The sequence below is a fragment of the Euleptes europaea genome, chromosome 8 (genome assembly GCF_029931775.1).
Source record: "Euleptes europaea isolate rEulEur1 chromosome 8, rEulEur1.hap1, whole genome shotgun sequence".
In the NCBI taxonomy this organism is placed as follows: domain Eukaryota; kingdom Metazoa; phylum Chordata; class Lepidosauria; order Squamata; family Sphaerodactylidae; genus Euleptes; species Euleptes europaea.
Window position 1 is genome coordinate 83,918,040 of NC_079319.1, and position 20,880 is coordinate 83,938,919.

At 45.6% G+C, this 20,880-nt stretch overlaps 1 protein-coding gene across 1 annotated transcript in view; it reads left to right on the plus strand.

Annotated features, from left to right (window-relative positions):
- ANKH (ANKH inorganic pyrophosphate transport regulator) overlaps nt 1-7,018 on the plus strand; it is a 120,670-nt gene extending 113,652 nt beyond the window's left edge. The window contains exons 9-12 of the mRNA XM_056854604.1: nt 467-596; nt 1,454-1,577; nt 4,624-4,723; nt 6,902-7,018. Coding sequence (XP_056710582.1) covers nt 467-596; nt 1,454-1,577; nt 4,624-4,723; nt 6,902-7,018 — 471 coding nt within the window. The remainder of the gene's footprint in view (nt 1-466; nt 597-1,453; nt 1,578-4,623; nt 4,724-6,901) is intronic.
- The last annotated feature ends 13,862 nt before the right edge of the window (nt 7,019-20,880 follow it).

Consider the following 20,880-nt stretch of genomic DNA (forward strand, 5'->3'; position numbering starts at 1 on the left):
ACTGAAACTGACCACTCGCTGTGAAACTGAACAAATAAGCAGCCTCTTAGTATTCCAGCATTCTCTTGCTAGACCTGCACTCTCAAATGGCTTCGAGGGGAGGGATTGGATGAGGAAGGGGAAGGATGAGTGGGAGGGAGGAGAGGATGAGTGGGAGGGAGAAGTGAGAATGTGGGCGTGGGAAGACAAACCCAAATTAAAACTATGCATTGGATTAGCAGTTGAACTGGCCTCAACGCAGGTGTTAACCTCGTGGTAAAACAGTATCCTGAAAACACAGGGGAAGTGCGGGGGGAGAGCTTCCAAAGTGACTTCCAAAGGTCCAGAAAAACATGCATAATGAAAACGAAGTCCTGAAGAAGTCAGGGTGAACGTGACGGAAGCAACAAATGCATAAAAGGGCTTGATTGAAAGGGGTGAGATGTTGTCCAGCTCTAACTGTTTCCTTTCTGGTCCTTCTTCCCAGCTCTGCTTTGTGATGTTTTGGACTCCAAACGTGTCAGAGAAGATATTAGTTGACATAATTGGAGTGGATTTTGCCTTTGCGGAGCTCTGTGTCATTCCTTTGCGTATCTTCTCCTTCTTCCCAGTTCCAGGTATGGGGGAAATATGTGTGTGCGTGGGTTTGCCTAATGCAGTTCAACCGGAGAGAACGTTGTGACTCCATGACAGTTAACTCAGATGATGCAAGACGGGTCCAACTTTGTTGTTTTTGACTTGCAATACAGGGAATTGGAGTTTGGCTCCCACATCACACTTTGGTTTGTAGACAGACATCGCAATCATTCTGTGTAACGGCTTAGCCTGGGGTGTTCACATCTCACCCATGTTACTGATTTCATTGAACCGGACCATTAATAATAACCCCGATTAATTTGAACTTTGTCAATTGTACACGATTATATTTTAAAACACAGGGCCTAAAATACAGGCTTCCTAAAAAAGCACAAACATAGTTACAAATACTACCAACACATAACAGTTTATGTTAGTACATAAAATGACCAAAATCTAATGAGACACGCTTTTGCCTTTTACAGGCCTTCCTCAGTGGTCATACATACACAGTTTTACAATATGCATCCTGACATACACACAAATGTTGTACAAGGTGAAAAAAATAAAAGCCTTTTGGAAGGAGAAAAAAGAGGGGTGAAAAATCCAATTAATATTGCCTTAATAAATAATATAACCCAAAAAAACTCCCCACCCCAATATTGAAATTACATGTTTACCTTTTATTGTGGCTTTATGTTAAAATAGTCCATGTGTCTTAAAACACGTATGATATCTTAGCACCACAGCGACCCAAATGTGGGTGTGTATTTTGGCAGAGAGTTAAAATTATCTCTACTACAGGCAGAAGATGCAAGCAAGCTCTTGCTGTCGAATGATAGCGGAGGCCCTCCTAGGATGACATCTGACAATTCTCCTGTTTTGTTTTGTTTTACAGTCACGGTAAGGGCGCACTTGACAGGATGGCTGATGACCCTAAAAAAGACTTTTGTGCTGGCCCCGAGCTCTGTACTGCGGATCATCGTTCTCATCACCAGCCTGATTGTGCTGCCGTACTTGGGGTAAGTCACCCTCCTTCTCCTCTTCCATTTTTTCCTGGCGTTCCAACACACATCCCATGTCCAAATATGTACCATAAACCTGGAAAAGATTCTTAAGTGTAAGGATGTGTCACTGGCAACCAAGACCAAGTGAATTCATGCCATCGTATTCCCTATTACTATGTATGGATGTGAAAGCTGGACAACGAAGAAAGCTGATAGGAAGAAAGTAGATTCCTTTGAAATGTGGTGTTGGAGGAGAGTGTTATGGATACCCTGCACTGCCAAAAAAGACAAATCAGTGGGTTGTAGATCAAATCAAGCCTTAACTGACCCTAGAAGCTAAAAAGACTAAAGTGAGGCTGCCGTACTTTGGTCACATTATGAGAAGACAAGAGTCACTGGAAAAGACAATCATGCTGGGAAAAGTGGAAGGCAGCAGGGAAAGAAGATCCAACAAGAGATGGGTTGACTCAGTAAAGGAAGCCACGGCCCTCAGTCTGCAAGACCTGAACAAGGCTGTTAAGGATAGGATGTTTTGGAGGACATTGATTCATAGGGAAGCCATGAGTCAGGAGTGACTTGACGGCACTTAACACACACAGCATAAACCAAGAATATTATCCATCGCTTTGCATGTAATATGCACATGTTCTGTTTTGGGCCAGATAGGAGGAGAGGTGAAAGTCATCCGTACCCTAATTTATCAATGAGACACTTCGACACAACCCATTAAACCTGTATTGTTCATGTACAGTATTACAGTATATTGTATACAGTATACTCCACAATGTTAGCCTGTCAATAGCAGTAGAAAAGAGCAAGAGTCCAGTAGCAACTTAAAGACTAATAAAATTTCTGACAGGGTGTGAGCTTTCATGAGCCACAGCTCACCTCTTCAGATACAGCTAGAATGTGAGTCCATCTATCCTTAGAGACACACCCAATGGCAATAGCATGGGAATGTCAATACCAGGTAAGTGACATTGGCAGGTGTGATTGGATCAGGTGTGATATGCAGAGGGGTAGGCATGGAGAAATTAGCATTGGTAACAAGACTGGAATTCCAGATCTCTATTAAGTCCTGGAGAATGCATAGTCGTGAGTTTTGTTATTAGTTGTAATTCAGCAGTCTCTCTTTTTAATCTCCCTTTGAAATCCCTTTGTAAGAGAACTGCTACTCTTAAATCAGCAGCTATTTATGATTATACTGTAATTCAGGCTGAAATACTAAGCACACTCATTTATTTACTTACTTACTTAGTTCACTGATACGCTACCTTTCTCCCCATTAGGGACCCAAAGCAGTTTACATTATTCTCCTCTCCTCCATTTTACTCTCACAACAGCCCTGTGAGGTCAGTAGGCTGAGCGTGTGCAGCTGGTCTAAGGTGACCCAGTGCGCTTTCATGGCAGAGTTGGGGATTCAGACACTCTGACCCTTACGCTACACTGGCTCCCTGCACTACACTTACTAGAGTGTCAGTCCCATCGAGCTCAACGGGACTTAAAGCCAATTAAGCGCACCCAGGATTGTGCCACGTGCTGCCAGACACACATTTTGTGACCTGGCCCTGCCAGAACGAGCCATGATGGGATCCTGTTTCTACAGTGGTGTCCTTTTAGACAGTGTCCAGCTGGTGCCCAGTCCCACCCGTAGCCCCAGAGTTGTCCGTTGTTCACTTACCTTGTCATATCAGCCTCGGCCAGTTCCGACTTGTCTTCCTTGCGTTTTGTACTTTGGGGCTTTTCTGGCTTCCCCCCCCTTCAGTTCTGCTGTGTCCCCTCTTTTTCTTTCATCATCTTTGTCCGTTCCAATCGATTCCAGCTAGCTCAGCCAAAGGTGCCATTTCATTGCCCAGACCTGATCATTGCGCTCCCTTCAACTTGTTGGGAATATGAGCCTGTTTATTTGTGTTTTCTCCTGCTTGGAGAGGCCTCTGTGCAGGTTTCGCTACCCAAGAATGTACAGGTGGGGTGGGGGGTGAGGAGCTCTTAGTTGTCTGCCAAGAAGATTATTGCTGACTCAAATCCCTGCAGAATGCAGCAGCGGCAGCCAGCTCTGACACCCTGCCCTGATGTATACTGCAGGTTGACTTTCCCTTATCCGGACATCCGATATCTGGACTGACCCGAAAACCAGACGTTGAGCTGGCACGCAGACATTACTCACAGGTCCTCAGCACCACGCCAGTTTGCTTTCTGATGGTTAAGCGTACACAAAATTATTAAAAATATTGTTTAAAATTACATTCAGGCTATGTGTATAAAGTATATATATAAAAAAAATGAATTTTGTTTTTAGACTTGGGTCCCATCCCCAAGAGATCTCATTACGTATATGCAAAAATTCCAAAACAAAGAAAGATCCGAAATACGGACCGCTTCTGGTCCCAAGCAGTCCGGATAAGGGATACTCAACCTGTAGTATTACTCTTGCTAGCAGATGGAGAACCAGGTAGGCCTGTAAGTGGTTTTTGAGGGCCACGGCTGACTTGATGGGATACAGTTCCTTCGGTATTGCTATCTGAGAGCCAACTTTGTGACCTCAGAGGCAATGCTGGTGAGGGAAACGGTGCTGTTACTGGAACTCTGCAGTTCTAGCATTCAAGCATTTTGTGGTTTAACCATAGCGTTTTGGGTAAATGGTACGGTGTCACCCCATGCAGTGACATCGCTTCTGGTCCACACTGGAAGTGACATCACCATGGGTGGAAGAAGAGGGCTGCCAGCAGGAGGTCTCCTGCCAATCTGGCCCTACATCCCACCCACCCCATTTGCCAGGGTTCCGGTTCACATGTACAAAAGCTGAAAATATGTGTGTTTCCCCTTTCATACAAAATGGTGATCATGCATATTGGGAGAATAGCATGTAGCACATGCTGCTAATGCATGCAGTTGCCAGGCTCCCAGTACACGCGACTGTACGGACGTGAAAGGTTTTATGTTGTTTTAATGTCTGTGTCCATTACGAGTCCACTTTATCGTGTGTAGAGAGCCTCTGCTGTAGCATCACAGTTATTAAGGCTAATACAGGATTTGTCTCTTTTCCCTTCAATGCTGTTAGTGTCCACGGAGCCACCCTGGGAGTTGGATCCCTTCTAGCTGGCTTTGTGGGGGAATCCACCATGGTAGCAATAGCTGCGTGTTACGTTTATCAGAAAGAGGTAAGTGGCGACTTGCATAGAGAAGTTAGCTGAGCAATTTTTTTTGTCTAACTGTTGTTTGATGAAGTTAAAGAAGATTTCTCTTGAATTCCAGGAACATTAATTCAGACTGCTGACTTGAGGCCTGGTTTTCCCCCCCTTAGCTTCTACCTTGATTTTATTGTTTAAGAGCTTGTTGTTTCATACGGTTAGATATTGTTTTGGCTTATAATAATTGATAACTCCTTTGAGAGCTTTTGCTAACAGCTGGATTTTCTTTTCCACATCTGAGGCATTCTGATCTACAAATCAACGGGTTTTCCCCACCCCTTTTGTTAATTGTCATTTTTTATTATTGAACATTTCAGTGTGCAGCAGTCTTACAAACTGAGTTGAAATATTTGAATTTGAGTCAGGAAGGACTATGAGACGTAATTTCTGCATATTTGAATCGGTTCACATTTCTGCATGTTCATGGATGTTATAGCTGTTCTTAACTGCATGGTATGGAGAGAGTGGACAGGGAGAAACTTTTCTCCCTCTCTCATAACACTAGAACCCGAGATCGTCCACTGAAGCTGAAGGGTGGGAGATTCAGGTCAGGAAGTACTTCTTCACACAGGGCATAGTTAAATTGTAGAACTGGCTACCACAGGATGTGGTGATGGCCACCAACGTGGAAGGCTTTAACAGGGGAGTGGACATGTTCATGGAGGAGAGGGCTTTCCATGGCCACTAGTCAAAATGGATACTAGTCATGATGCACACCTATTCTCTCCAGGATCAGAGGAGCATGCCTATTATATTAGGGGCTGTGGAACACAGGCAGGATAATGCTGCTGCAGTGGTCTTGCTTGTGGGCTTCCTGGAGGCACCTGTTTGGCCACTGTGTGAACAGACTGCTGGACTTGATCTGATCCATCAGGGCTTTTCTTACGTTCTTATGAGCATGCCTGTTATCTTAGGTGCTGTGGAAGACAGGCAGGACAATGCTGCTACAGTCATTTGGTTTGTGGGCTTCCTGGAGGCACATAGTTGGCCACTGTGAGAACAGACTGCTGGGCTTGATGGGCCTTGGCCTGATCCAGCAGGACTCTTCTTATGTTCTTTTAGGAGCATGCCTATTATATTAGGTGCCATGGAACACAGGCAGGCTAATGCTGCTGCAGTCGTCTTGCTTGTGGGCTTCCTAGAGGCACCTGGTTGGCCACTGTGAGAACAGACTGCTGGACTTGATGGGCCTTGGTCAGATCCAGCAGGGCTCTTCATATGTTCTCACCCCATGGAAGAGCCTGTTAAGGGACTGACTTGTAAACCACAGTTGTATGTAATGTAGGAAACTGAGGTGGCCCTACTTCCCCTCAGGAAGCGACATCTAAAGAAAGGGGTCTGAGTCGTAGAAAAAGGATCAGTCCTGAAGGAGGGCGGGAGCAGGTCTCAGAGACAAGCTGGAGTTTTTCTGAATGTGCTTCTGCTACATTTACATGTACACAAACCTATGTGTGCATAGGAAGTTTCCCAACCTGTAAAGCACAATAAATAAAGTATGGTCTTTTATGCATGGCCGTTTCACTCTCTGTCACCCCTCTGAAAACATGTTAATTATGTATGCCATTTCCCAGTGTCAGAGGTCACTTTGCTCTCCCCCTGCGTTTCCCTGAATTTTGTCCACATTTTCAAATTTGAGATAAAACAGGTTCCTGAAAACGGGGAAACGCACAAGAGCAAGGTGACCTCTGACGGTGGGAAACAGCATGCATAATCAGCACAAAGACCCGAAGTCGTTGGAGGGGTGACGGTGAGTGAAACAGCCATGCATAAAAGACCTATGTTTGGACATACTTCTGAGATGATGAACCTGTGTTTGGGCTGTACTCTTCAGGCTATAGGGAAAGGTTCATATGACTGAATGGTTCTCCAAGCAAAACAAACAAAAATTAACTCCCCACATACTGCTAGATGTCAGGAAGAAGTGTTCTAGCCTGGCTTTCTCCCTGACATCTAGTTTTTCTGTGCGCATTGAATTGTTTTGGCGTAGGAGCTTCAGGTGGTACAGCCAAGGTGGTACAGCCTGGAGACCAGTTTGCCACCACAGTGAGAACACGTTCCGGGAGTCTCTGGGAGTGGGGGTTTCCTTGGTTTAAAGTCCAGCAAGAGTGCCGGCCATCTGCCACATTGCCCTTTTTTTCCATAACCTAGAAAAAGAAGAGGAATGACAACGAGACCGCTAGAGAAGGTGAAGATTCAGCAATGACCGACATGCCTCAGACAGAGGAAATGACGGACATCGTAGAAATGAGAGACGAGAACGAGTGACAGATCTGGGATGACTGTTCTCTGTGGGACAACTGGAAGCATCTTTCTTCTCTCATACTTTCTTTCGTTTATTTTTAATAAAGAGGCCTTGATTCCAGAGGTTTCAGAGAATGAATTCCCTAGCATACCAAGTATGCTGGCACGGTTGAGGCACTTAGAGGAACAGTCTCTGCTTTTTCTTCCTCAGCTGAATTTCTTCTCTCACTCCATGCCGACTCAAAAGTTGTGGCTGCTACGCCTTAGAGGGAACCTCCTTTCTTTGGGCAGTCTCCCGTTTATCAACCAAAGTCGTGCTGTTTATTTGTGGACTCCGCTGCCGTCCTCTCAACCTCCTTGATCCTTTCCCTCCACTCTGGCACGCACACACACAACTTCCTTTTTTAATGAATGAATGATCGAAAAGGCAACATTTGGCAAAAATTAGCTTTATTTTACCTGCTTAAAAAAGACTTTGCTCTGTTGACATGTATCATGGTGGACTCCTGAGTTGGGATTTCTTATCGTTCAATGTGATGTACTGTATACTGCTACAAAACAAGGTACCGAGGCAAGGAGTCAAGAAAAAGTGAATAATAGAATACATTAAATAGACGGTAATAAATACAAGACAAATCTTTCTGTTTAGAGATCATTGTATCACCTGAGATACCCAACGGGCTTTTAGAATCTCTGGTTTATCATCTGTTCTACAATAATCTTATAAATGTTTTCTAAAGACTATTATGGGTATTTAAATTGGAAGCTTTATGTAGAATATTAGTCCCATCTAAAGCCCGTTCTCGAAGAGCCTTTTGTTCCCCTGGTATGCGGGATACTGTGCTGAGATGTGGTGTAAGAAATTGCTTCTGAGATTATTTCCTAAAAAGGAAGATGACAAAAAAAACCATACCAATATTTAAACCAAAGTTCTAATCCAGTGTTTTGAAAGTGTGGCTGTTTGTACTGTCTATTCAAAAATATACTTGCTAACTTATTCAGAGAATATCATGGTATATCCATTTGATGTAGAGAACTTGGGATAGGGCTATTGCTTCAACACTTCTCCAAGACCGAATAATATAAATAAATCCAAGCCTATGAGAGAGGCATGTTTTTCAAAAACAGAATCCTTCCATGCCATGTAAAGGGGATCTGCAGAGGTATTGAGCAAAGGAATACAAGGTTCATCCATCACGCATCAGTTTAACCTCACAAGGCAGGGACACACGATCTGCACTCGGACGACTGAATGCGCTTGTGCATCAGAGATGCCTGGTGTGGACAAGGTTTTGGGCTTCACTGGGCTCCCAACCATAGGTACCGCTGTAGGACCTCTACAGGTTGTACTTACACAATTAATTGGCTGTCTACAGTTGGTGTAGGAATAATATTTGCCCTCTTTCTAGACTTCTGGTTGTGTGCCACACTCCCGAATCCAGAACTCTGGAAGTAGCCATGCATGTGTGCACTGAAAGGGCCCAGCTGGCACATCAGTGGCCATAGAGGGGTTGGCTTTGGCCATGTGATGTCATTTTAATCCTAGAGGAAATATCTTGAAATAAAAATATTTCAAGGTTTCTTTAGCCAAATTATATTTTTCTATATGCTTTAGAATGGTGACAATTATTTTATTTTATTTTGCACAAATCCATTTTCTAGATTTCTAGAGCAAGTAGCTCAGAACAGATGAAATCTTTAATAATAAGATTGCAATCCTAGATCAATATATGTGTATATATACACATGTAAGTGTATAAATATATATATTGTATATTATGTGTAATTTATTTTAGGCTGCAGTAAATTTCTTATTTTTCCAAAGCTCAGTAAAGAATTTCTACTATAATACGAGGTTTGCTTGTGTGCTGAAACTAAGTCTAAAGAAGTGTACTGTACTGGTAAGTGTTACATCTCGGCAAAGTTGATATTCAGCTTTGCCCATGTACAAATGCAATATATAGGATAATGCGATGAATATATTCTCAAAGGACAAGGCTTGTCAATAGTAGGCTAGGTTATGGACTAGCACCTAAAGGCTCCAAAATCAAATCTGGTTCTTTGGGAATGCCAACTGGACTCCAGGGTTAGTGAGCTCCAGGCGAGAGGTAGCTTTCAGAAGGCCCCGCCCACTAAACAGCTCTTCCTCTTCCTCCATCTCTCTCTGAGCAGCAGCTGCTCCTCAGTACTGCCTACATGTGCTCACTTGGCTACCCATCTTGGTGGACCACTGGGGCAACTTTTCTGAATCTGGACGAGGAGGAGTTAGCGCTCTCATCCCCAGGCTGGCAGTGTGGTTCCGCACCAAAGATTGGATGATCCCAACGGGCGCCCACAAAGTCTTGCAATCCAGAGAACGAGGGCAGCTTGCAGTGGCTGAAAGACCACCCTTGGTCAGGAGTGGGCGGTGTGTCACTGACAAGTACCCAGCGATGTCCACTCCTGATGCCATTCCAAAGGCATGAGTGAAGGCCGTATTGGTGGCAGTATTGGCGGTAATGACATTTGCCAGTACCTTACCACGAGGAAAGAAAGAAGGCTGTACTTCCCCCAAAACTAGCTTCAAAATGAGCCTAGCGTGGTGTAGTGGTTAAGAGTGGTGGACTCTAATCTGGAGAACCGGGTTCGATTCCCCACTCCTCCACATGAGTGGTGGACGCTAATCTGGAGAACCGGGTTGGCTTCCCCACTCCTCCACATGAAGCCGGCTGGATGACCTTGGGCTAGTGACAGTTCTCTTTGAGCTCTCAGCCCCACCTACCCCACAGGTGTCTATTGTGAGAGAAGCCGGTTTGATTCTCCTTAAAAAGTATAAAAACCAACTCTTCTTCTTCTAAAATATATGACTGGCTATGTGCTGTATTAATAAATGACTGACTGACTTCTAAAATGAGTTGCTGAATTAAAAAATAATAATTTAGTTTAATTTTGCTGTCAAGTCACAGCCAATTTATGGTGACCCTGGAGAGTTTTGAAGGCAAGAGATCTTCAGAGGTGGTTTGCCGTTGGCTGCCTAGTCAGTATTTGGATCATAGAATCATAGAGTTGGTAGGGACCACCAGGTCATCTAGTGCAACCCCCTGCACAATGCAGGAAATTCACAACTACCCCCCCCACACCCCAGTGACCCCTCCACGCCCAGAAGATGGCCAAGATGCCCTCCCTCTCATGATCTGCTTAAGGTCAATGCTGATTCTATGACCTTAAGTAGATGATGAGAGGGAGGGCATCTTCGCCATCTTCTGAGCATGGAGCAAGGGTCACTGGGTGTGTGTGGGGGTAGTTGTGAATTTCCTGCATTGTGCAGGGGGTTGCACTAGATGACCCTGGTGGTCCCTACCAACTCTATGATTCTATGATCCAAATACTGACTAGGTCTCTAACCCTGCATTTCTTCTGAAATAAGAGTAGTTTAATTGGGAAGTTTCTTCTGGTATGTCTTTAGAAATGTATGCTGCAGTATATTTATTTTAGCTTAGAGCCATAAAAAAATTAAACTCCAGTATTTCTTAGCTTCTTTCTTAGCTAATTCCTTGCAGATGTTATATTATTGTTTGTTGTTGATAATGGGTTGGATCTAGCCAGCTTTTTCACTCCATCTTGCTCTTTACTACATGCCACATGGTGTAGTGGCGAAAAGCGGTGGTTCTAATCTGGTGGACCGGGTTTGATTCCCCACTCCTCCACCTGAGTGGCGGACTCTAATCTAGTGAACCAGGTTGGTTTCCCCACTCCTCCATATGAAGCCAGCTGGGTGGCCTTGGGCTAGTCACAGTTCTTTCCGATCTCTCTCAACCCCACCTACCTCACAAGGTGTCTGCTGTGGGGAGAGGAAGGGAAGGAGATTGTAAATCAGTTTGATTCTCCTTAAAAGGTAGAGAGTCAGCATATAAAAACCAACTCTTCTTCTTTTGTCCACGCAGGCCTTGTGGTCTTCAGCATAGCTTTTTAGTGATCTAAGGGGGCCCCTCCCTGTTTCACTGGTGGATAAGTTAGTTAGATCCAGCACAATGAACAGAATTCAAGATGCACCAGAGTCTGATAACTGTCACTGGAGATGTTATAAATTGCACAAGCTGTGGCTTGTAACTCATACGCTATTTAAAATCTTTATTGTTCAGTTGGCTGTGCATATTCTGACCAAGTGCGGATTCACTAAACAAATTTTCTCCTTTTTAGGAACTTTTAAGTCCAATATTTGTGAAGCCTCAACAACTCAACCCTATGAATACATTTGTCTGAGCACTCTTCAAATCATTATGCTGTTAGATGACATGCAAGCATTTTAGAATCATAGAAACAGAGTTGGAAGGAACCTCCAGGGTCATCTAGTCCACCCACTGCATGATGCAGGAAATTCACAACTACCTCCCCCCCCCACACACACACCCAGTGACTCCTGCTCCATGTCTAGAAGATGGCAAAAAAACACAAAAGCCTCCAGGATCCCTGGCCAATCTGGCCTGGAGGGAAATTGCTTCCTGGCCCCAAAATGGCAATTGGCCTTACCCTGGGCATGTAAGAAAGGGCCATGACAGCCAAGCATTGACACAACCCTTCCTACCCTCCCTCTTGTTTTATATTCATCCTTGGTTATAAGGCCTCCTTCCATTTCCTAAATGAGCCAGTGTGATGTAGTGGTTAAGAGTGGCGGACTCTAATCTGGAGAACTGGGTTTGTTTCCCCACTCCTGCACATGAAGCCTGCTGGGTAACCTTGGGCTAGTCGCTGTTCTCTCCGAACTCTCTCAGCCTCACCTGCCTCATAAGATGTCTGTTGGGGGCGGGGAGAGAAGGCTCTTATAAGCCACTTTGAGACTCCTTTTGGTAGAGAAAAGCGGAGTATAAAAACCTACTCTTTTTTATTTCTCAAATCTTTAGAAAGCTGTTTATGGATCCACCCTGGCTTCTTTAAGATCTTTCTGTTTTTCCTTCTCATAAATTTTCCTAATCAAGACCCTAATTGGAACATTCCTTTCTAAATATTACTGAAACATTTATGGAATATTTATAGAACAATATTTATTATCTGACCAAGCAAAAACACATTTCTTTTGATTTGTCTCTAATGCCTTTTATGCCTGGCTGTTTCCCTCGCAGTCACCCCTCTGACGACTTCGAGTCTTTGTTTGGATTATGTATGCCATTTCTGACTGTCTGAGGTCGCCTCGCTCTCCCCCTGCGTCTCCCCACGTTTTGCCCGCGTTTTCAGGGTCCTGTTTTATCTTGAATTTGAAAACGAGGGCAAAACACGGGGAGGGCGAGGCAACCTCTGATGGTTGGAAACGGTATGCATAATCCAAACAAAGAGCTGAAGTTGCTGGAGGGGTGACCGCGATGGAAACAGCCATGCATAAAATACCTAAATGTCCTTTGGTGAACCCCTAATGGGCCCGATTCAACTTCTTTGCGTGGCTGTCTATCCAGACTAACTTCAGTCAGTATACAAAAGAAGTAATGCTCAGAGATTATATTGTAACTTAAAAAAAAAAAAAAGCTTACATGACAGCTTCGTATCATTTAAATGAAACATGCAGGGGGCACAACGCTTGTTTGTACCCTGACATTTAAATATGCAAAGACTGCAAATATGTAATATACAGAGGAGATTCCTAGGAGTAACTTGGTACTTGTGGCGTTATGAGACAGTGTTTCCTAGCTGAGTTCCTAAATTTTTTGACACAAAGAAAAACCTCAGTTTTTGCTGTATCAAACAATAACTTTGATCAAGGATATATTGCGCTCAATGGCAGCATTTGTTTTTGCTGCGATTGCACAAACTTACCCCTTTGATAAGCATGTCCGCAAACATTCAGCTTGTAGGTTCAGGGGGGCCAAGTTTGAGAGCTTCCAACCGCAAGTCCTCACACCGTGCTCACTTCTGCCCAAGAGCATTCATAGACCCCCGTGAGTGGCTGAGGGCCAAGAGAGGCACACAGGATACCCAAAAAGCCCTAATGCTGAAATCCTCTGACAGTGCTTTGGAACCTAGCTTTGGAACCTAGCCACGTGAACATGGGCTTTAGAACCTCTCTGCTGCTCCCAAATGTGTAGTCATTTCGCGTAGGGACATGCTTCATACTTTATGCTTTTGTTCTGGGCATCTCAACCCTCTCTGGGCTGGCTCTGGATTTAGAGGCCTCCAAGGAGTCCCTGAGGAGCCAGAGACATGGCCTGGAGGAGCGTTTCCAGTTCCAGGGGGATCCAAATATGTTTCTCTCCTTGGTCCAGTGCAAACGGTTCATAGAACTGAGGCAGGAAGGTTTCCCTGATGACCGTACCCAAGTATGTTTCTTCATCAGTCTTTTAAAAGGAGCCGGAGCCAAATGGGTGTGCCTCTGTTGTGACAAGATAGCCCACTCCCGTCGGACTTCCAGGGATTTGTGCCCACCCCTCCAGACTGCCTTTGCAGATCCCCAGAAGGCTGAGAGTGCAAACTGGAAGATTCGAAGGCTCCAACAGGATGCTGCTGCCCATGTGACAGAGTTCTGCCTACTAGCCCAGGACCTTCCCTGGAATGACGCCACGCTGGCCGACCAGTTTCAGGAAGGCCTGTCAGATGATGTGTTGGATGAGTTGGCTGAGGCTGACCAGCCAGGAAGCCTGCAGGATCTCATAAGAACATAAGGAAAGCCCTGCTGGATCGGACCCAGGCCCATCAAGTCCAGCAGTCTGTTCACACAGTGGCCAACCAGGTGCCTCTAGGAAGCCCACAAGCAAGACGACTGCAGGAGCATTCTCCTGCCTGTGTTCCACAGCACCTCATAGAATAGGCATGCTCCTCTGATACTAGAGAGAATAGAGATGCACCATGACTAGTATCCATTTTGACTAGTAGCCATGGATAGCCCTCTCCTCCATGAACATGTCAACTCCACTCTTCAAGCCTTCCAAGTTGGCAGCCATCACCCCATCCCGGGGCAGGGAGTTCCTCATCCATCTGTGTCTCTGTATTGATGCCTGGCTTGAGAAACAACGGGCAGCTCGAAAACTCCAGGTAACCGGGTCAGGCCTGACCCCACCAGTCAGGCCTTGAAACCCAGTTCAACCAACCTCCCCAGCACTGGTGGTGACACAACCTGCAGAGGAACCCATGCAACTGTGGGTGGCACCCAGCCAAAACTAACAACTAAAGAAAAGAGCTGGTGGAGGCAACTCAACCTCCGCTTGTACTGTGGAAACCTGGGAAATTATGCACAGACCTCAGCTAGGATGCCTTGGTCCACAATACCAGGCCTGGGGTGATCACAGCAGCCATTCTTCCTCCCTAATCAGTCTTCCACCCATCTGATTCTCCCAAACACCTTCCATTTGGGACATCAGACGCTCCAACCCACAGTGGTGATTGACTCTCTGGGGCTTCTAGCAACTTCATGGGCACCAGCTTTGCCCAACTGCATCTGATCCCAGCCCAAGGAACTGCCCATTTTTGGTGTAGAAACCATTGATGGAAGGCCCTTACAATCAGCATCTGTGACTCAAGAAATGGTGGCTTTGAAGAGGATGATGGGGAACCATCAGGAGATGATCTCTTTCAGCCTGACTGCCTCCCCCCATTTCCCAGTAGTTCTGGGAATGCCAAGGCTCATCCTGCGTGAACCCGCAATCTTCTGGGGCCAACGACTTGTGGCCTTCCAGTCCTTTGTGCCATCCAAACTGCTGGGGCCATTGCCCTTGAGGTCTCTGTGGACCTAGAAGACCTCCCACCCAAATACTAGGACTATGCTGTCGTCTTTGGTCCCAGAGAAGCGGACACACCTCCTCCATGCCAACCCTACGGCTGCACCATTAATATGATCCCTGGAGCGCCAATTCCAGCTGGGCAACTATTCCCTCTCACAGCCAACAGGCCGCCTTGAGAGAGTTCATTGAAAAGAACCTGGCCAGAGGATTTATCCAGCCTTCCGTCTCCCCCTCAGCAGCCCCCAGCCTCTTTGTCAGAAAGAAAGCTTTGCCTTTGTAATGACTGTGTGTGTGTAAAGTGCCGTCAAGTCGCAGCCAACTCATGGTGACCCCTTTTAGGGTTTTCATGGCAAGAGACTAACAGAGGTGGTTTGCCAGTGCCTTCCTCTGCACAGCAACCCTGGACTTTCTTGGTGGGTCTCCCATCCAAATACTAACCAGGGCCGACCCTGCTTAGCTTCTGAGATCTGGCGAGATCAGGCTAGCCTGGGCCATCCAGGTCAGGGCTACTGGATGACTACTGGGCCCTGAATAAGATAACCATCTGCAGCAGATATCCTCGGTCCCTGATCCTTGAAGTATTTGATCAGCTCCTGGGTAGGTATGGCATCGATCCACCAAGGCGTGGCTCCTAAGAAATGCTAGAGTATGAATTGTCCTGAAGTCCACTTAATAGTGGCCAAGTAATCTTAACTCTGGTTATTCCACATGGGCAGACAGAGGGTAGATGGAGATGAAAATATTTTTATCATATTGGTGTGATTGTATCCCTTGCCAATTGCCACCTCTTAGATCCATAATAATGTATTGTGGTCTTTGACCGGTATCACAAAGTTAAAAAAACAATAATTCAGTACAACAAAAAAATGGCTACATGAACATTTGAACTAATCAAAGGGTTTAAAATTCTGCATCAACTTTAGTATAGTTTCCCTGTGTCTTACATATCCCAAGACAGAATTTAGCTACTTGTCTGGATACCCAGTGATTTTTATCAGACAATAATGACAAACAATAATGACAAATTAATAGAATAATAACCAAACACAGCTTCAACTTGTTTCAAAGCTCACTGAGTTATAATTCTCATATGTAACACAGTTTACAAGTGGCACATATCACAACATAGTCAATGGGTCAACTACAATTAACTGGTTGTTACACCCAAACCTACAGAGAGTATGCAGACACACATACAATGTAACAAGCTGAGTTAATGGGTGGCTGAAGAAGACTTGCGCAAACAGGGAATTTTCTTCTGGAAGCCTGTTCCACCCCGACTTTTGCCACCTTAATTATTCTGCTGACTCGTGTATATGTATGGGGTTTGTTACATTGTATGTGTGTCTGCATACTCTCTGTATGTTTGGGTGTAACAAGAAGTTAATTGTAGTTGACCCATTGACTATATTGTGATATGTACCACTTGTAAACTGAGCTACATATGAGAATTATAACTCAGTGAGCTTTGAAACAAGTTGAAGCTGTGTTTGGTTATTATTCTATTAATTTGTCATTATTGTTTTTGTACAAAAAATTATAGCCATAGTGGCTGCAATTTTTTCTATTGTAACAACATTGGCAGCTCAAGTCCTGTATTTGATATTGACATGGCCCACCTGATTCAGCAGGGCTCCGACTAATGATTATTTGGTAAACTTGTTAATCAAGTCTCTCCTTGGTCACAGACGTTACCTGCCTAATTTTCATCACCAAGCAGAAGCCACATCATAAACATTGCAATGTCCACTAGTGTAGTGGTTGAGAGTGGTGGACTCTATTCTGGAGAACCGGGCTTGTTCCCCACTCGTCCACATGAGCGGTGGACGCTAATCTGTTGAGCGGGGTTGGTTTCCCCACTCCTCCACATGAAGCCAGCTGGGTGAACGTGGACTAGTCACAGTTCTCTTAGAGCTCCCTCAGCCTCACCTACCTCACAAGGTGTCTGTTGTGGGGAGAGGAAGGGAAGGAGATTGTAAGCCGGTTTGAGTCTCCTTAAAAGGTAGAGAAAATCGGCATATAAAAAACAACTCTTCTAACTACTACTGTGGCTCCACAGGGGAAGCAATGATGATTAGGAAATTGAGAATATGGAGTGGGACCCTGCTCCTGAAGACATGCGGACTAGAAGTGAGTGAAAGCACGAATAAACATGTCTTATTTACAGTCCGAGGTTCCTCTGGCTCAGAATTGTCTGTAATATGTGAATCCAATCATGTGACGAAGTATCCTGCAAAATCTTATGGAGTGTAAAGTTGGCTAGTCTTAAATGTGCAAATTATTTTCTCAATAAACTACAAAGACATACACTGATAATATGATCAGGGGCTGGTGTTTTTAGGGGCACAGCTACCAGGAGGCCTGCCACTGGACCTGGCTCCCCCGCCCCTCCACTGCCAAGCTAAGTTTTCCCTCTTAGAACCAAATTGGGGATCAAAAACAATAAAACAATGGCTAGGAGGAGGCATTTGCAGAAGAAGATAAAGGGATGCGTGGTAAAGAACCACCTGGTCTTTCTGCAATGCCTTAAGGCCCAAAGCGAAACACGGGTAAAGTTGTGGAAGGAAGAAAACCTACCCTTGTGTACACAAAAGCGTTCTTCAGTCTTCAGTGTGGAGATACCTTTACAAGGATACATAAAGGAGCATTTGGCTGTGGATTAGAGAATGCAAATCATTCTCCATAGCTATCGAGTGCTACAAAATATGTGCACAAGATACTGAATTGCTTACAGGGTTGTTGTTTTTACAGTTTCTTGCAACACTCTCAAAATAAGGAACTTTTCACAGTTATTTCCCCCTGACTGGATAGCTTAATATATATTAAAAAGACTTGTTGTTCCTTATTGTGTATTGGCGGGGTGGGGGGGTCTTCGATTTCTTCGCTCTCCTTTTAGGAGGTCTCCTGTAAAATATTCTGTACTGTATGGCTTTCCTTAGGACAAAAAGAAATGTAGTCCTTACATTGACTGAATATCAAGTCATGCAGTGATTAAAAACTTTTTAAATACCTTCTCACAGAGTGGAATCGTATTTGTAACATCTGGCTTCGTAGCCTTGAATGCTGGCATGGAAATCGAAGACAGACACACCCTAGTCCAGCGGGGAGATGTGGGTGTGGAAGCGCACAGTCGCCGGGGTTGCAGAAGTGTGCCCTTACTGCAGAGGGCTCGAGTTGAGTGACGCAGCGGTTTGTCCATTGCTGTCTGTCCCTATCTGGAGCCAGACTACACCTAGGTAGACTACACCTAGGTGTATTTAACTACACCTAGCCTTGGATTAAAGCCTGAAATTGTGAGATACTAGTAGAAACAGATGACATGGCCCCCAGTAAGTGCTAAGGCACAACTCATCTTCCCCTTAAGGAATATCCCACCTTTTACGAACGTGTACCAATATGTAATATCAATAGGGTTGCCAGGTCCCTCTTCTTGATCGGCAGGAGGTTTTAGGGGGTGGGGCTGCGGTGGCTGCGTGCAATGCATGGCAATCGACACATGACGACGTCACTTCCCGTTTTATTTCTGGAAGCGCCGCATCACCGTGGCCGATTTAATACTCAAGTCCCAAAATTTGCTAAAGCAGCCGTAGTGATGCGGCTCTTCCGGAAGTAAAACCAGAAGTTATGTCATCACAGGTGCGTGCACACTACTGCCGCTCCGGAGCGGCCGGGTGGAATGGCGGTCAGTTGCCCACCAAAACCACCCACCTGGCAACCCTAGATATCAATCAACTCATTCGTGCAGGGGTCTCCGCCATAGCACCCGCCAAAAGCTTTCCTGAAGCCCACCAAGTGTTATTAGAAAGTGGGTGGGGCCAGGTGGGGCTCCTGCCCAGCAGGGCTTCTGATTGGCTATGTGAATTAAAATAACCCTGCAGTGGTGGCAGCTACCGCCACAGTGTTGGTTTTATTCTCTCTCCTCTTACCCAGTTTTAAAAATTACTCTTCTTGTCCCCTGAACTTGGGCTTCTTCTCTGTGTGGTGTGCCTCTCACAGTGGCAGTTTTGTGGTTGGCTGCACCCCCATGCTGGCCATTTTGTGGCTGCTCTGTCAAAATTTCAAAGGTGCCCTCTCAATTTATGAACGTTTGATTGTGTTCTGGTTTGTAGACCGTGACACTTCCCCAGCGCTGGATTTATTTATTTAGAACATTTTTATACCACCTTTCCACCCAATCATGGCCCAAAAGGCAGTGAACACAATAACATTTGAACAATTAAAAATACCAAGCTTGGTAAGCTATGCTTTGGGGGGGGGGTAATGCCTCTTAAACCTGACATAATTTAAGACAGTCCAGCATGTAATGCCAACCCTGACCCTCATCCTCATGACTCTCTCTCACACTCATTCTCCCTGGGTGATTACAATTACAGTGTACCCCAGAGTAATAAAAATGGACTCTATGGCACTGAAGCCCCTCCCCTCCCCAAACCCCGCCCTCCTCAGGCTCCACCCCCAAAGCCTCCCACCGATGGCAAAGAGGGACCTGGCAACCCTACCCCCCCACACACACACACTTTGAGAACCAAGGCTTGTATTGAACACCAGAGTACAGGTGACTAATTTCCTAGTGTGTGTGTAAAGTGCCGTCAAGTCGCAGCCGACTTATGGCAACCCCTTTTGGGGTTTTCATGGCAAGAGACTAACCGAGGTGGTTTGCCCGTGCCTTCCTCTGTACAGCAACCCTGGTCTTCCTTGGTGGTCTCCCATCCAAATACTAACCAGGGCTGACCCTGCTTAGCTTCTGAGATCTGACGAGACCTGGGCCATCCAGGTCATGGCAATTTCCTAGTCCCCCGTGCCTAATAGATGGACGGGGGAACTGCAGGCCAACCAAGCAAGGATCCAAATCCAGTTCACCAGAATCCTCCTGCCAATCACCAAGTCAGGTGATTTTGGACGGCCAAACCTGTGCCACCGCGTGCGATAAGAGTTTCAGGCTCTGCTGCATTCTCCACCTGTCTCCTCTGCTTCTGACTGCTTGAAGTGCCTCCGGCCATAAGGAGTCACCTGGCAAATAGAAAGACATTAAACCTTTGCCAGCTTTGCCCTGGTAGCACCGACTGGCTAGGTGTGCATCCAGCTCCCTTCAAGAAGCTCATAATGGTCCCTTCTGTCCAGAACGTCTTGGCTTTAGCTGCGGAGCTATATTTAGCTCTCGTTACAGGCTGTTCTCTGCCCCCATTCTCTAATATGAAAGTGATCAAAGCGTGCTTTCACCTTTTTGATAGGAATGGTATTTAAAACACTTCCCTGAACACAGGTGTAGAGAACGGGCACAATTGCTAACGGAGGGGAGGGGGAGTGAGCAACGTAGGGGGAGTGAGCAACGTAGGGTTGCCAGTTTCCAGGTAGCAGCTGGAGATCTCCCACTATTACGACTGATCTCCAGCCGATAAGAGATCCGTTCACCTGGAGAAAATGGCCGCTTTGTCAATTGGACTCTATGGCATTGAAGTACTTCCCCTCTTTAAACCCTACCCTCCTCAGGCTCCGCCCCAAAAATCTCCAGGTATTTCCCAACCACTCCCAACCACTCCAGGTGGTGGCTGGAGATCTGGTCTCCATGTCACAGAGTAAAGTTCCCTGGAGAAAACGGCTGCTTTGGAAGGTGGAATCTATGGCATTATACTCCATTGATAGTTGCCAACCTCCAGGTGGTGTCTGGCAATCTCCTGGGATTACAACTGGACTCCAGTCAACAGAGATCAGTTCACCTGGAGAAAATGGCTGCTTTGGCAATTGGATTCTATGGCATTATATCCCAAACCCCACTCTCCTCAGGCTCCGCCCCCAAAATCTCCAGGTATTTCCCAACACGGAGCTGGCAGACCTATCCACTGAGTTTTCTCCACAAACCCTGCCCTTCCCTGGCTCCAACCCCCAAATCTCCAGGAATTTCCCAACCCAGAGCTGGCAACCGTAGCTGAGCAAGGCCCACTCAGTTACATCAGGCGGAAAAGACTAAAAAGCCGGTAAATAATAAATCACCATTTCCATGATCTAAATGTACCTTTGGGTCCTTGTTAGCAGGCCCTTTTAGTTCAGTGGTGGCTTCTGTAATAAATATTTTAAGAGCTCCATAGAGAAATGAAGTTCTGCCAATCTCTCTTCACTTTAAAGGTCTCAAGGTGGGGGAACGGCTTTGGTGCAGCTTGTAATTCTGATTATTGCAATCCCTAGGTTAGAAACCTGGCCATCTGT